Below are 17689 nucleotides of genomic sequence, written 5' to 3'. Positions count from 1 at the left end.
AAAAACTATACTCTATTACTAATAAGGGAATATATAGCTAACCTCTGCCTTAATTAAATAGGCATTTATATATATAGTTATAAGGCCTATTTATTAAAAAAGGAGAGGAAAGCTAGTAAATAAAAGAAGGCATTTAAAATAAGCCCTAGAGTATATATTAGGTATCTTATAGGCTATATAGTATATAATATATACTAAATTTAAATGCCTTAGCTTAAAAAGGTAATTATATTAAAGAATATAATATTTAATAAAATAACCTTCTATTAACCTAATAAACTAAGTGCAATAAAGCTTCTATTAATAGAACTAGAAGATTAAATTAAATTAATTATAGTATTAAAATATAATATCCTCTTAGATATATATAATTAGCTAATTTAAGAATAGTTAATAGGCTTAAACTTAGGGGTAGAAATATATAATTTGCGCAAGTAGCTACTTAAAGAGAGTATAGTTACTATTAAAGAGAGTATAGTTACTATTAAAGAGAGTATAGTTACTATTAAAGAGAGTATAGTTACTATTAAAGAGAGTATAATTACTATTAAACTAAGTATAAATTACCTATTTATATATATAATAAATTAAGTATTAATAGGACTTTAAATGCCTTAATAGACCCTAGAGCCTAGTATATAGTATAGGGATATAAGTAATACTTATAAGAGTAAAAATACCAGAGAAGTTAACTCTTTAAAGTAATATCTAATATTAATAAATATATTATAAGCTAGGATAAATAATAATTTCCTTAGGGGTAAGTAAATAAATAAAGGAGTTAATATAATAGGCTTACTATTATAAGTAAGTAATATTTTACCTACTTATAAAGAAGTAAAAGATTTAAGTAGAAATACTTAGAGAATAAATAAAGCTAAAGCTAAGTCTTTATTAAGTATTAAGTATAGCCTGCAGATAATAATAGGAGAATTATTACTATTAATAATAATATAAGCTCTAGATAACTTAATTAAGCCTTTTAAAGCGCAGATTATACTTAATTTAAAAGGAAACTATAATTACTTAGAGTAGCCTTTAGCTTAATTATAAGGTTAGCTAAGGGGATTAAGAAATAAAGTAAATTATACTCTAGCTTAAGAATTAATATATTAAAGTATATAGGTTTAAGAAGCTAAAGAGTAAGGATATAATATTACTTTTAATTAATAATTATATAAGCTTTATAGAGACTTATTTAATACTTTCTTTATATTTAATTAGCTAAAAGAAATATATAAAGATCTTAATAAGCTTATAGTAGTATTTATTATAATTTTTTATATAGCTAATAAGAAGGAAAGTAATCCTTAAGCAGGGATTATAATAATAGCTATTCTTAAGGATAACTAGAAATATTATTAGGATAGCCTTTTATCTATATTAAAGATATAGAAATAGCTTAAAAAGTATTAATTTACTATATTATTTAAGCAAGTAGTATATATAGAGATTATAGAGCTCTTTAAGAAGAAGACCTAGAGGAAGGTTAAGTAGGAAAAAGCTATAACTAAGCCTCTACTAATAAAATAAGTATTTATATATAAATATAACTAAGATAGGTTTTTACTGCATTATAAAGTATAGATTATAATATATAGAAACTTCTAAGATATAATACTTAAAAGTATATATATAGTAATACTTATAGTATATTCTTTTTACCTAATAATAGCTTTAGCTATTTAGTTTAATCTTAAAATTAAATAACTAGATATTAAAAATATATTTATAAATATATAAAGGCAATAAAGTAGCTTTTATATATTTTACTGCTTTTCCCTAGGATTTAAAGAGTATAATTTTATCCTTAAGATTAACTAAGCTCTCTATAGGCCTAGAGATTTACTTAAGCTCTAGTTTAATATATTTACTGCTAAGTTATATAAATTTAGACTTAAATAAAGCATAAAAAAACCCTGCCTCTTCTATAATTTAAAAAGGGAAATATACTTAATCTTCTTTATTAATAATATCTTAATCTTCTATTATAAAAGTAACCTAAATACTGCTTTAAAGCTTATTAAATACCTAAAAAGAAGTAAGAGATTTAAATTTATATATAATTTAAAAGCTAAGTAATTTCTTAGTATTAAGATTATTAGAGATTAGTTAAATTGCATTATCTCTTTATATTATAATTTATATATTAAGAAAATAGCAATTAAATTTAACTAAGATACTTAAAATAGCTTCCCTTTAACTCTAATCTTATAGGTAAAGCTTTTACCTTATAAAGACTAAGTATTATTTAATAAGATAAAGAAATATTAAAAAATTATTAAATCCCTGCTTTATATAGTAATTATATTATAACTTAATATTACCTTTATAGCTAGCTTACTATTATAATTCCTTACTAATTTAAATACTTATTATAAAAGAGCTACTCTTTAAGTAATTTATTATTTTTACTTTATAAGATTTAATAGCCTAACTTATAGCAAATATAATAAGCTATAAACTCTTATTATTATAAGTAATACTTTATTTACTAATAATATAAATATATAGAAGTTATTATAAGGCTATCTTATAAGCTTATTTAGAGGAGTAATTTATTAGAAAGCATTAAGGCAATTAATAGTAATAACTTTAATTACTAAAGCTAAGCTACTTGCTTTAAAGTATATAGCAAAGGAAATAATAGGAATAAAGTGCCTTTTCTAAGATTTATACTTTAATCCAGAGTTACCTTATAATATTAAGTATAATAACTAATAAACTATTAGACTTATAATTAATTAAAGCTCTTAAATAACTATAAGGCTTTATTATATTAATATTTAAAGTATATAGTTAAGGTAAAAGTATTTAAAAAAGTTATTTAAAGTTATATATTTACTAATAGCTAATATACTAGTAAATAGGCTTATAAAAGTATTATTATAATAATAGTTTAAGCACTTTAAAGAGCTTTTAAATATATTATAGGTTATTATAAAGCAGGGAAATAGAAAGTAAAAAGTATATAAAAAGATATATTTATTTACTTCCCTTATACTAAGGGGAAAAGATAGCTTAAATACCTTAATATAATATATATATAATAACTAAGCGCTAAAGCGCATAAAAAAAAGAAAACTAATATACTTAATAGGTATTTATAGCTATAGCTAAGGTTATAATAAAGCTATAACCCTAGCTATAATAATATAAAAAAAAGCACTAAAGGTAGTATTATTAATAAGGCTATTTATAATATTAGCTTATATATAATACTTAGGGAATATAATATTAAACTTATATCTAAATAGCAGAGGTAATAGCTTTAGCAGAAAAAGAGAGAACTTTATAGCCTAGAGGGCCTAGAGTAATAAAGGCCTGCTTTATTATATTAAAGTAATGCAGAGAGGCAGACCCCTCTTTAAATAAAGGCAAAAGCCTTTTAATACTCTTCTTAAGCTTTTTCTTCTCTTATATTATTAAGTTAACTTATATATTAATAAGGCAAGCTTAATTAAGTAAGGAAAGAAAGAAAAGAAGCTTTATTTATATTATTAAGCTTATTAAGCTTATTTAAGGTAAGGATATTATCCCTTACCCTATTAGCTATATTAGCTAGCTAATAAACTAAAGGACTAAGCTAAAGAGGCTTAAGAGTATAATCTAAGTTAATAAAAAGCTTAATTAAAGAAAATAAAGTATATTTATATAGCCTTATAACTATAGTTACTTAAAAAATATAGTATATAGCGCTAAGAACCGCTGAAAATAGTATAATAGTAAAGCAGGTCCTCTTTAATCCCTATAAAGAAACTGCAGAGATACCTTAAATAAAGCATAAAAAACTGCTTACTAATAAAATTAGCAGAAGGCTAATACCCTAAAGGGTATAGTAGGCAAGGAATAGAGGCTATTTAAAGCATTAAATTATATAAACTAAGCTTAAATTATAGTATTAAAGCTTATAGGCAGAGGTAATAGTAGTAGTTTTAGTAATAGTAGTAGAGGTATTAATAAACTGCATTAGCTACTAATATACTACTTATATAGTATATATAGTAGCTATATATATAGTATTCCTTTATTTCTTATTAAGCTATTTAAGAGTTAACTATTATAAGATATTATAAGCTTAAAGAGCTTTAACTTATAGGGTAATAAGCAATAAGAGTACTAGAGGTATAAGCAGATAATTAAATTCTAGCCTATAATATATTAATATTATAAATATTAAGTATATACTTTATTAAATAGTATTAGGTATTATAGTAGGCTTATTATTATAAAAATATAATTAAAAAAGAAAAAAAAAAAGAATTTCTTATATAAAAGGCATATACTTATAGCTATACTATAGCGCTATATTTTATAATTATAAGGTTATTTACTTTATTATTACTTAATAGGTACTTATTTTATTTATATTATAGCTAGCTAAATACTTTATTAAGTGTATTTTAAAGCATTTTAAAGCTCTATTATTTATTTAAATACCTATAATATTAGTATTTAAATAGGGAATATATTAATATTTGCATAGCCCTAATTAGCTAAGCTTATATTATATAATTTGGCTACTTTATTATTTAAAATAGCAAGCCAATTCCCCTCCTTTTATAGAAAAAACAAGGCTCTTTTAATCCTCTTTTCTATGCCCTATCTGGTGAAAATAGCTGCTGACAACAGAAGGTCCCTCTTTCCAAAGGGCATCCTGGTTATAGTTAGCAAAGTCAGCAGGAACCTGCTGGCTCACTTATAATCACTTCCTTTGTAGTTATATTGTAATAGTATGCGGTAGTTATAAGATGCAGGAGGGTTTTATTTAAATACTTCAGCGGAGCGATATGTTGGTGCCTAAGTGCGTGTAGGTTGAGGCGCCTAATAATTATTCCCCTGTATATAAAAGGAAGTGGTTAATAAGTGGCTAAATAAATGCAGTGTTTCAGTAGGGCCTCAGGCTATCGAAGTGGATCCATACTCCAAGCGAATCAAACGTGATATCTAGACCAGGCTGAGATCTCAGAACTTAATACCCATAATACAGGATCTCTATATACTTAGTCTTGCTAATTGTAATATTAACGATGATTACCTGCCCCGGAAATCCTTGACATTTTACGCAGCTTGTCAACTTAGCCTGATTCTCTATTGCCTGTGTAATAGAACTTTCAATAGCGTCGAGGATATCTTGCCTGAGGTAATATACTACTCGGGCAATGAACGAGCATGTTGTAAACCCAGCTGTCCAGTAAGTCAGTAGCGCTTACCGGACTAGAATATGAAACCTATAAGCATCTTTATAAGCTGCCCTGCCTTTAGTAAATATAAACAGCTTTTCCAAGAATTCTATATCCTATAGAGTGGTGATTCTAAGAATTCCATTAATGTCTAATTCTGGCATATATAATGCCACTGTACCGTTGAATGATAGATAGATTAAAGGCTCCAGCTTAGGCTGAGTTGGAGCGATATAGTGAAAATACAAACCGCCGTTAACTAGGATTGAAGTTTAGTGCTTATTTCTACTGCGTTCTGCCTATAGAACCTCGAATTCTGAGTGCGATTAGCTAAAGCTTGAACGGGAGGAATACTACACTAACTCTCTTTGAATACGTTATTGCACGAGGCATTGACAGTTTTGACAATATCAGGGTGATATACAAGGTGTGGCGTTAATCGTGGCTCAGCTATCTGGGCTTGTCTGAGAATTTCGTCAAATATCTTATCTTCCATTCTGATGATTTCTCTAGTAGTGAGACAAAGGCCGAGTATGACGTAAACTCCTGGCTTTGATTCTCGTAATTGGTTGATCCTTTCGTTTATATTAGTTATATTGAGCAGAGTTTTCAGCCGCAGTGGAACCCTTGAGCTAAACTTGAACCCAGGTGAGCTAACATCGCGGATGTTGTCTAGCCACTGCGACGCCTCTAAATGGAAGGCGAGCGTCTTATACTGGGCTAGGACTGTAGCTCTTTCTAAACGTTTAAGGTCTTGGGGACTGGAGTGAAGAATCTTATAGGCCTTCTCTATAGTGAATAAATTAAGTGTATTAATAAGATTAGCAGTGCAAGGGTATATTGACAAGATTAGCTATATAAGGGTATATTAATAAGATTGGCAGTGCAAGAGTATATTGATAAGATTGGCAGTGCAAGAGTATATTAATAAGATTGGCAGTATAAGAGCGGGTATTAATAAGTTTAAACTAAAAATACCTTATATCTTTAATTATATATTATGCATATAGGGGTGCTAAGCTATTAATGCAAGGATATTCTGCCAGAACTATTAATGCAAGGATATTCTGCCAGAATTATTAATGCAAGGATATTCTGCAGAATTATTAATGCAAGGATGCTCTGCCAGAACTGTTAATACAAGGATGTTCTGCTAGATAATATCTTACTAAGAACGTCAATAATGATATTAGACAACGGTATTACCAAGTAAGAAGAGAAGCGAATTACTTCCCCAACTGATATGCAACTTCTAGGTTACTAATACCAAGGAGCATATGCCCATGACGGCAGGGCTAGTAAGCGGTAGACTACAGTTCGAGGTGCAAGTTTAAAGTCATCTGTCCCAGTAGCTATAGCATCTCTGTACAATTATCCTGTAATCTAAGAAATCGAAATGCTAAATATACCTACTGCCATATCTTAAAAACATGCCAGCGCAGCTAAAGCATCACGAGAACCGAGCAACACTTCTGGTAAGAACCCCTTCATAGTATCTAGATAACTGGTTAACTTTAAAAAGGCATTACACAAGGACAAGGGACGCTGGAGCCAACTCCTATTGATGTGATCAAAGGAATGACAGGGGAGGTAGTAGAAATTACAAAGAAATGAATAGGTGTTAAGTATTATAATACAACTAGTAATAAGATGTACTGGATATCTGAAGTGACCGACAGTACAGTGTTTTAATCCAGTATAAATCCAGTCTGCATATTCCATTTAATAACTGCACTTAATTCTTTGTTAGTAAGAGAAACAGGTAATGACCCTTATAGTGGAGCTGTAGGTATAACTATTTGGAGATAACCCGATGGAATAATAGTACTGCCCGAGGTAAGACAAACGGAGACTCTATCGACGTATATTTCTCCAGCCTCAAGAAAACCAAGTGATTCCTTATTTCGAGTTAGTAAAGTCTATAATATAATGCTATAACTTACTAGATCTTGGATTGCCTGCTGTATTACAGGGCTATAGAGATTCTTATCCTAATTATATGCAAATATCGATGAATTCGTGCGATTGCATCCCACTTGACTTCTACTTGCAACTGCCGCTTTCTGTTGCAGATCAAATGATATTTTAAACGCTTTGTACCTAGAAACCTGTACGCGGACCTTGACAGGGTAATTCCCTTTGTAGTCGATATACTCTTGCAACTCAAGGTTACTCATAGCCGCTGAGGGAAGAGGCTGTTTGGGGATCCAGTTATCCCTGATTGGGTTATATTCCAGCGCGGCTGCCCCCCAAAAGACATCCCAGTCACTTTTGTCGAGCAGGGATGTTTGCAATGCTGTTTGTATATCTGTGAGGCTGTACTTGGGTCGTATGAAAAGAACTAAAAACGGTATATATAATTTGAAGGGACTTTTAATCTCGGCGGAAGGCGTACATTGCTGGAGAAGGCGCTTGAATTCGTCATACTTTAAAGTGCTCTGCAGACGGAGAGTCGAAATAGGGGTATCTAAAACGTTATGAGGGTGTGGATCAGATGCGCGCGGTTAAGCTTACCCAGAAGCATGGGGACCTCGAAAGCAAGCTCGTGTTTCCAGTGTACATATAGGTGATCTGTGAGCTTGATCATCTCTCGCATAACCTTCATGTCCTTGAGGATAGTGTGGTGAGCCAGCTCTCCTCCGTTCAAGTTAGTGATAGTTGAGGTAGCAAGAATCTCGTTACTAAGGTAGTTGTCTACTACCGCAGCCGCCATAATGATTATTTTCTCCCAGTATTCTAAAGTAATGCTTTGGTATCGGTCACGGACTAAGTCTATCCTCTTGAGTCGTGCCAGCTTGTGACGGAGTCTCTTTGCATTGTCTAATCCTTGTTCCTTCCGTTGTCTAAGCTGGCCCTCCTCTTGCAATAGGTCCTTGATAAGCGAGGTAAAACAGCCAGGGAGTTCAAGGGACGGTTCCGCAGGCGGCCTCGGCAATTGTAGATTCTTAAAGACAACCTGAAGAGCAGAAGATGCTGCATTATCTGGCTTTTCGCTTGATGACGATTGTCCGGCGCGACTCTGTTGCATTGTGGCTCTTGGGGTAAAACGATGAGGCAAACGAATAGATAGGTCATTTACGCGATTTAGTTAGGGTCTTGACTAGTGGCATTATATACATGCCAAAAGTAGTTAGCCAAGTCAGCAACAGCTGAGATCCTGAGACAGTGTGTGTAGGGCATGCCGATCGCAGGTTCCCCGGATGATCAGTTCCCAAAGAAGCACGGATAGTTGGGCGCTAAGATAGATCCAGAGTAGCATATTAGCCTCCAGTGGACAACTAACTTCATTACCTCTTGGCATATAATAATACTACCCAATATCTTTCTCGCTCTTACTGACAATAATAAAGATACCTCTGGATACTTAAGGGGAGTTGCGACCCAGTAAGGCAACCATTGGGCGCAGCTTACCGATATTCTTTTAAGCCTTGTGCCTTTTTACTTATATCTTCTTAATGACTACTTCTATAATGGTGTTATGGCTATTGATTGGGATAATATCCCTAGCTTCTATTGCTCTGGGTATTCTTGGATGGAGAGGGAAGAATAAAAGCCAAGATATCGGTATATATCGTCGGCTAAAAGCGACGTAGTAAATATGCTAACTACCTACCTAAAGAGACGGGACTGAACGAGAGAAATAACTTATCTAGCAGGCTGTTAAGTGGGATAGACATGCAGGGTAACAATTCCACAGTGGTATATCTGCCCGCCGTCTATCAACCAAGGCCGACTGGCACAAGATCTAATATTAACTCCAGCAACACTATACACCGTCTTGCCATAAAGGTTAAGAGCGAGAGAAATTTTCGCCTTAAATAGAAGCTTCCTCTCGCAGGGGTAGTATATAATACATTTAAGGGCTAAATATAGGAGTTATATTTCAGTTCTATGCTATTAGATAGCATTAAATTTAATGCAATTCTATTTAATCTAGAATTATATTACTCTGGCTTTAACTACCTTATTCTGGGGTACTATAATGTCTACTTCCTTAATAAGGCTAATAGTCTATAGAGATATTATAAATTATTAGTTCTTGCTAAATAGAGGCTTTATTCCTATTGAAATATATCCATGACTAATAGAAGCTAATAGCAATAATAATATTAAGAGTAACCTTATTCCTCTAGTCCCTTACTATCTTTAACTCTCCTATAGACTCCAGTTTATATATTAACTAGAGTAGCTAATAGTATTCTTTATCCTTAGCCTTAGTATAATGTTTAAACTTTATCCTTTGCAATAAATAGGTAGGGTAACCTGATAAATAGTTAGTGCTGTTTCTTAAATAAGTAAAGGAATTAATATACCTAGCTTATACTAGACTTTTTCCATGAACTCTAGCTAGACCTTTGATATTGCGGCGATATCAGGCCCGGGTGGATAATGCGAGATCCCGGTAAGTAATTTATATCGTTCTTCTTCGCTAACGTGAAAGGTTTCGGCTTTGAATCCCTAACTAAATGTTTTAAACTCCTCTATACTGCGCCTTATATAATAGATTGCCTCTCTAGCCTCTCCGGCAGAGGGTCTAGCGAGAGTCTGGCCTTATATAATAGATTACCTCTCTTTAGGGGAGGGGAACCCTATAACACTAGAAGGTATTTAGCAGAAGGCCTGGCGAGAGTCTTTAAATGTCAGTAGCTTATAATCTTAACTTTAAATAGACTATACTTAGCTATTAGTAGACTTCTTTTATAAGAAATATCTAACCTAGATAGGAAAAGGCAGTAAGCTAGCAGTCTATAAATAATATAGTCCTTATTTTATAAGCTTGTCTATTGTAATGCTAGATGAATTTAGGAGCAGATATATATTACTTTATAGATAAATTCTCGCATGCCTCGCCTAACCTCACGCTATACGCTAATGCATTTATCTATTACCAATAGAAAAGACATAGTATATATTATACCACCTGCAAGCCACTGGCTAGTATTTATATTATTATTTCTCTATTACTTTATATATTTGCCTTAATATAGTAAGGGTAAGTATTATTATACTTAGATAGCTAAAGGTACTTAGCAGGTATTATATTAGTTATAGAGAGCTATTATTAATACCTTTAACTATTACCTTATTTGCTAATAAAAACTAGTAGTAAACTATAGCTAGAAAGAGAGAGCTATAGTCTTAGTACTGCAACGGCAATTCTATCTCCCTTTAGACCTATATAGTAACTCAGGACCCTATAAATGCAATTTATAATCTTTTAACTCTTTCTTACATATATCTAAAGTAGTTATAAGATATATAATATTCTAGGTAAATGGGCTACTTACTATAATATCCGTTTTAGAATAAGACAATTGTGTTTCTATTATGCAGGCTGTATAGGCAACCAGCATTTTCATATTTAAAGCACCACTATAAAACCTAAATATAGTTATGTGGACAATACGCATGCCAACACTAGTTCGATGTCAGGAGCTTCTCAGATCGAAGTATAGAGGTAACTTACTTAACCGAATTTACATATCTTAGTAATAAGGAATAAACATACGTCGGGGGCCTCAGCATATATATGCATGCCTTCTTATGCAGTCTAATCTCCGGGCTAGAAATAGGCTATATGTGACGGGGTCGGAGAAGCAATATCCCCGGCATCGCCTCCCCTGCCAACTTTCCTTCCTGTCACAAATATTAGCTATCCCCCCGTTCAATCGTTCCCCCAATATTCAGTCTCATTATCACTCACTCATTACTACCACTGATTCTACTTTTTCAAAATTAACTCAACGAAATGGCCTCTTCTCGCCTAAACCCATCAGATATCAGTCAATAGGTAATAAGCCTCCTACGATGTCACAGTTCGCTTAATTGAAACACGATGGATATACTCCACATTCAGTTCCGCCTGGATGCTGAATAAGTTAATAATAAGCTTAAACCTATGTTTACAGCGAGTTTAGGTAAGATTGACGAGTTGCAGAAGACAATTATATACATGTGGATTCATTCCGGATTAAAGATAGAGCAGCAGCAGAAGGAGGTAGAAGATTTGCATGCTTCCATCTTTAAGATTAAAGATAAGGCTTTAGCCAGCTTTTAGTTAGTAAATGTACTCTTTGATAGCTTTATCCTGAGTATGCAATGCTTGTATAACTTGCATATGTTAAGCGTCAATATGGATTAGATTTGCGATAGTCCTCGTTATATACTAGCTGGACCTGCTTGTTCTATCCCAGTCGTATGTCTGTTTATCTATTTCTAGTCTTCGAAAAGCTAACGATTGCCACTAGTTGGAAGACTGCAATCTGAGGCTTCTTTATGAGGGCCTTGCTTACAACTATACTTACTCCCTATCGCTAAAGCTACCTGAAGTTTAGAATGCCTTTAAAGCTTAGGGCATGAGCAGGCTTTTGGTATTAGTTTAGCAATAGGCTGCTAAGACTGACTTCCCTTATAAAAGTTCAGATAGTAATGCCTTTGCATGCCTTTAACGCAACTAACCACTGCAAGAGCTATCTTTAAAGTGCTTTAAGGATGGGAACTCTATAGACCCAGAAATCATTAATTGCCTCACGTATTGGACTGGTGAAAAGATCCTTGAAGATTGCTATTCTGTTGAAGTATACATGACCTTGCTCCTTGGGAAAGCTTGTGGACAACGGAAGGTATTCCTGCTTAACGAGTATCTTTCCATCAGGCAAATGAGCACCAGATTCATTATATATATGGCCTAAGCTGAGGATATGGATGGTTATGACCGATGCTCGGATAAGGAATAAAGGCTCTGAGATTCACGAGATGAGTACTTTGCAATCTTACACAAGTTCCGCAGGCGCTAGGAATAAAGAGGCACTTGAATTCGGCCTTGATTGAATGAGAAGGTGCAAATGAGACCAGATGATATGATTGAAGACAAGTTTTAAATTGCTGAAAAGATTCGGGCTTGAAAGGACAGTACCTACCTACCTAGATAGTGAATTAATTGTATCCCAACTGTCTCCTTGAGTACACATCCCGCAACTCCAATCGCCTAGCTAATCAGATAATAGATGAAAACAGATACTTAATTTCCTAAGATTTTACTAAGAAATCCAAGTAGTTATGATTATATGACGATGGAGGCGTGGAATGTGCACAGCTGGGGGCTCAAGCAGGTACTTGGCTCTAGCGCATGATTATACGTGCCCATTTTAGTAATGATCTTCTGCACGTTCTACCGCGAGCTGATCCATCGCTCTTGGCATGCATATCCCTGCGCTTGATGGTGGGAAGAGATAATAAGGTTTGAATTGGTTGCAGATCGACCCAAATAAGTTTCGCCTACTTTCCCCCGAGGCCGGGGTGCTCCAATCGGAGACAGAACCGGTAGGCGTAATTTATTGGTGCCATGATCTTAAGTAGGAGTCTTCGTTTGTTACCAACATGCACCTGCATTCATGATATGGAAGTCATCAATCCCCCTGGATGGTCTTTGTCACCCATTAGCGCAAACATTGGATATATAAGACCAGCGCATAAACAACAGTAACAATAGTAACACATACCAATAACCTATGCCTCAATTATGTTTATGTTGGATAACAGCCTGAATGAAAGTGAATCGCTTGATGAAAGCGAATCGCTTATCTACACTGAATCGCTTGATGAAAGCGAATCGCTTATCTACACTTTTCCGGGTAATAGCCTGAATGAAAGTGAATTGCTTGACGAAAGCGAATCGCTCTATTTTGAGTTGATAATCCACCCTCGATACCAAGCCTTCGAGTGTGAAGTTGAATTTGACATCTATAACGCTTTATCTGAAATATGGCAAAAGCCTATTCATCGGCTTGAGAGGCAAGGAAATACAATTAAAGCTCCTTCGTTGAAATTATTAATAGTATAATCACATAAGGATTAAGATAATTATATAATATAGTAAAAGGTCTAGTTATATAACTTAGTTTAATTAACTATAATATTAAGTAAATTTATTTTACTTTAGCATTTTAACTTTATATTAAACTTTTAATTATATATATAAATTTCTTCCTCTATAGACTTTAACTTAAATAGAGTTTCCTATATATATTACTAATAACCTAAGTAATTACTTAGAATACTTATACTTATCTTTAATAGTCTAAATAAATATCCCTAATTCTATTAACTATAGCTTATATTAACTTATTATATTATAGAATATAGTCTTTTTTATTATAAAGGTATCCCTTTTTTTAATCTTATAATATAGTATATAAAGCTATTACTTTTCCTATTAAATTTATTATAAATCCCTTTAAAGGATAGAAATACTAAAGAATTATAAGACTTTATAGCTAAATATAGCTAATACTATATTATCTTTAATTAAAGGTCTTTAGCCTATAGAGATATATTTTAGCTTTATTATTATAAGGTTATATAAATCTTAAAATAGAGCTAGGCTAATATATAATACTTTAATAATCTTACTATATATATAGTAAAATTGCCTTATATATTACCTAGCTATAAGGCTATAGTTATAGGGTTAAATAATATAGTAATATAATATTAATATTATAATTATAATCTAGGTTAACTTAATATATTAAATAGATAATTAAAGGCAAAATAATTTACTTTTTTATTATTATTTTTACCTTTTTTTATTAATAGTTTTATTATATAAGGAAAAAGAAAATATTTACTATTATTTTATTATTTTATATAGCTTTATTTTAATATAGAGTTTTATTAAAAGCTTATCTAAAAGTATAGCCTTATAGCCTTATAATATTATTAAATTATTAAATATTTACTATTTAAGCTATCTTATTTCTTTATAAAATAATTAAAAGTCTTAAAGATATAAATAAATATAATTAAAGCTCAGAACCTGAGGAAAAGATAAAGTAAAATACCCACATATAAACAATAACCTCTATTAATAATTAATAGATGCTCTAAATGACATAAAGGACTGTTCTATCCTATCCGTCGATCTGTATAACATTATACGCGCGGAATGCGAAATGGAATTTAATAAGAAATGGCCGGTTACACGAGAGAATACTCGCGTTGTACCTCACTCTGCATGGTACACTGGACTATGGTCGCCCAAAGAGCTTTATACAGCAGTGTTCCAATACTATCTGCGCAAGACTTTTGCTTAATGTTAGCGCTTGAGTGCAGAATTGGTTCTGGGAAGGCAAAGAGCCTCAACAGCGAATGATGGATGCTGAACTTCCTAAGGCTGAAGGACGGGTATGGGGCAAGGAAATTGAAGACCCTCAACAACGAGTACAGGGCTGGTTGGCTTAAATTGGTTGATGTCGTAGGTAATGGTACGAATGCGGAAAGTTATAGCAAAAAGAGGGTTTTTAGCAGCTGCAGCGCTCTGATTGGTTACAATTTGACTTTCGGTCACATGAATCTCACATCCAGTCGGCTACCTAAGTCACGGAAAATAATAATGCGTTGAAGATATATCCGAATTTTCTTGCAATGCTATGTCTGCAGTTAATCTTCTTTTAGTCGAAGGACTGAAGGACCTAGGGGCCTAAGTCTCTTGCATTTGAGCCGATGTTGATGCCTAACTCTCTCTACAGTCCAAATCGTCAAGGTCAAAGAGAGGGCGAACCAAGGGTCGACAATAACCATGGGAAAATGTTCAAAGTAGGTTACATGGGATCGATAATACTATACGGAGACTGGAATCCTTAGTTGCTTCGAATTCCCAAAATACATCTGGTTATATGCAAGATAACGAGAGCAGTTACCAGGCAAACCTGACTGATTCAAGGCAAGAAAGCGAGTCTGGAGAGAGCACTTTGGCTAAGACTGGAAAAAGCCTTGAGACTAAAGAAAGCCGCAATGCTGAAGTAGGCGAGCCACAGCTGCAATCCACAAGCTGCCGTCCCACTAGCAGGTCATCAGAGAATGACGATGCGACTGCTCCTTTATATGACCTAAATAAACGACTTATCTCAAAGCTGGCGTACATGGACAGATGTCGTGCCCCCCAAAAGATGACCGTTCTAAAGTTCGACGTTGACTTCGCTGAGATACAGAGTCATGTCAGGATTGACAACGATTGGCAATATACAAGTATTAGATATAAGTCTGGTCCCAAAGGCAAGGGCTATGCCATGGCCTATATCTCCAACGACAAGCCTAAACCTGAACTTGACCTCCCAGTCCTTACTGCCGCAGTAAAGAGACCATCTGCGGCAAAGGCTGAAGAAGTGTTTGAAGATACTATCAACAACCCGCCTGCTGGCAACATTCCCTATTTCACTGGCCACGCAAAACTTATTCCGATCAGTCAACTTGATCCAGGGGAGCGAATAACAGGGGATCCTACGCTGACGGATCTCCATTGCCAGTACAACCATATTGGAGCTCACCTCTCTGCCAACCGAATACATTGCGAGGATATGACATATAGCGTAGGACGCAAGCATTATGGCTTTCGTTCCTTCAACGAGGTTTATGCCGGGACCGGATTCAAGCTATGGCTACTCATTAAACCACATCATATAACCAAGTTCAATGACTTTTTTGCCAAGACTTTTAAGTGTGGCACATGCAATCAAAAGGTTGGTCACAAATCGGTCCTTATTGCTCCTTCACGACTTAAGAATGAAGGAATCGAGTATACTATTGAGGTTATTGGTCGCGGAGAGGCTTTCAGAACGCTACCAGGGCAGCCGCATCAAGTCATCAACTTTGGCGCTTGTGCAGCTCGATCAATAAATTATTTACACGACGATGACATATTTGAGCCAGAAAATGTCGACTATTGCTGCGAGTGTGGCATTGCCGGCGCAACTCTTGTCCCGCCACCACCGCAAGTGTTGCAGAAGCCAACGCCCGCAAAGCGGTCCCGTTCAGACGATCGCCTATAAGTGGTCAAGCAACTCGATGAGAATCTCGCGATAGCACGGGCGGTAGACTCGCTATGCGATATTCCTTACATCGACATAAGCGATCCATGCCCATTGCAAGTGGATGTTCTCTTGATGGCTGCCTCTGTGCGAAGCAAAGTTGTACTTGACTAACTATGCACTTTAACTCATGGATTGCTGCAATAACAACGACCTAGAGCCAGCGATTTGATGGCGAGGGGAGATAACGATGGTGATATCATTGACAATCAGATACGGCTCCTTCAGAGGACCTTCAGGGATTCAGTCTATGCCTGCTATTTGGTTCGGCATGCACAAGTATCCTTAGCGAGAGAAGTTGACAAAAAGAAAATGGGTAGCGGCTTCGATCGTGCAAAGACCGAAGACCTTCAGCGGCGTGCCAAGCGACTCGGATTAGATAACATTAACTACTATCTGCAAGAGGGAAGAAACTGGATTGCAATATGCGGTCTATATCGAGAACTCTAGCCTGGTGCTTTTAGGGTCGAAGGTGCTTGGGAATAAGGCTATAGGATTGAGCGGCTTTGGTGTCACCAATAAAGGATGGCATGTACTTCGAGAGGAACGCCTTAGTGCATTTCATGAACTCTTCCGTGACCGGTTCGCTCGGCGCCTTTTCGCAGCTGGAGGACTCTTTCTGCGACTGATGGACGGAACAGAAGAACCTACGTCGGCATGGGAGCAAGTTCTTCAAGACGCTAGAGGGGCATATGATCTCGATGCAGGCTTGGCATCATATATGATGCTGACTAAGTAATTAAGTCCACTGGCAAGTCATAGAGGCACAGCTAGCTGTGTTATTAATATTACGTGCCCGTTAAGATACAGCTAGCTGTGCCTCTAAGATATGTTATGTAAGCTCGATCTATGTATGGGATCGTGCTGACGTGGCTTTAACTCAGACCTTCCAATTCATTGGTTATTATTACAATTGAAGCCAATTGAAGCTATCACAGTATTATCTATCCAAAATGAACCTAATTGATGCTTTAAATGTATTCCCTGATGATGTTCTTCCACTAGAAGGTCACTTCCCCTTACAGCAGGCTCTTCTCACTGCTATCAACGCTTGGGCTCGAGAAAGAGGCTATGCCTTTGTAGTTAAGAATTCATGGAATACATTAAGTGGAAGGAAAAGAGCTATCTACATATGTGACCGCGGCTCAAAGGCCCCTTCAATAACAAGGAAACGTATCAGAAATACTGTATCTCGTTATATAGGCTGCCTCTTTTCGGTCCTAGCAAAGGAAGAACTTGACAAGACTTCGTGGTCTCTATCATATCGTCCTGATCAGAAGCATCAAGAGCATAATCATGAGCCAAGCTACCCTTTGGCATACCCTACTCATAGGATACTCTCACCGTCTGATAGATTGATAGTCAAGCAACTTACCAGTAGTGGCTCTGCACCTAAGGAAGTCATATCACATCTACGGAATACATCAGAAACACTTGCTATACAACAAGATATCTACAACTGTATTGCCGAGACCAAGCGAGAGCTCCTGAAGGGTCAAAGCAATATATATGCCCTCTCAGATCAGCTCAAAAGTGAGGGCTTCTGGAGTCGTATACGTCTTGAGGAGGGTACAGTCACAGCAGTATTATTTGCACACCCCAAGTCACTTGCGTACCTCAAATTATATACAGAAGTGC

The 17689-nt window shown here is 34.8% G+C and overlaps 2 protein-coding genes across 2 annotated transcripts; one reads left to right on the top strand and one right to left on the bottom strand.

Moving 5' to 3' along the window:
• Positions 1 to 7650: 7650 nt before the first annotated feature.
• Positions 7651 to 8211, bottom strand: FSST1_011136 (uncharacterized protein; the record flags this gene model as incomplete). Its single annotated transcript, XM_083234240.1, has 1 exon — positions 7651 to 8211. The coding sequence occupies one exon, from the start codon at positions 8209 to 8211 to the stop codon at positions 7651 to 7653; it is 561 nt and encodes a 186-aa protein (XP_083080832.1).
• Positions 8212 to 14860: 6649 nt separating this feature from the next.
• Positions 14861 to 16012, top strand: FSST1_011135 (uncharacterized protein; the record flags this gene model as incomplete). Its single annotated transcript, XM_083234239.1, has 1 exon — positions 14861 to 16012. One exon carries the CDS (start codon positions 14861 to 14863, stop codon positions 16010 to 16012), a length of 1152 nt encoding a protein of 383 aa, XP_083080831.1.
• Between the last annotated feature and the right edge of the window lie 1677 nt (positions 16013 to 17689).

The sequence above is a fragment of the Fusarium sambucinum genome, chromosome III, assembly GCF_050947815.1.
Source record: "Fusarium sambucinum isolate potato_lamoka chromosome III, whole genome shotgun sequence".
Classification (NCBI taxonomy): Eukaryota; Fungi; Ascomycota; class Sordariomycetes; order Hypocreales; family Nectriaceae; genus Fusarium; species Fusarium sambucinum.
The sequence above is the reverse complement of the archived record's forward strand: the minus strand, read 5'-3'. Positions and strand labels throughout refer to the sequence as shown.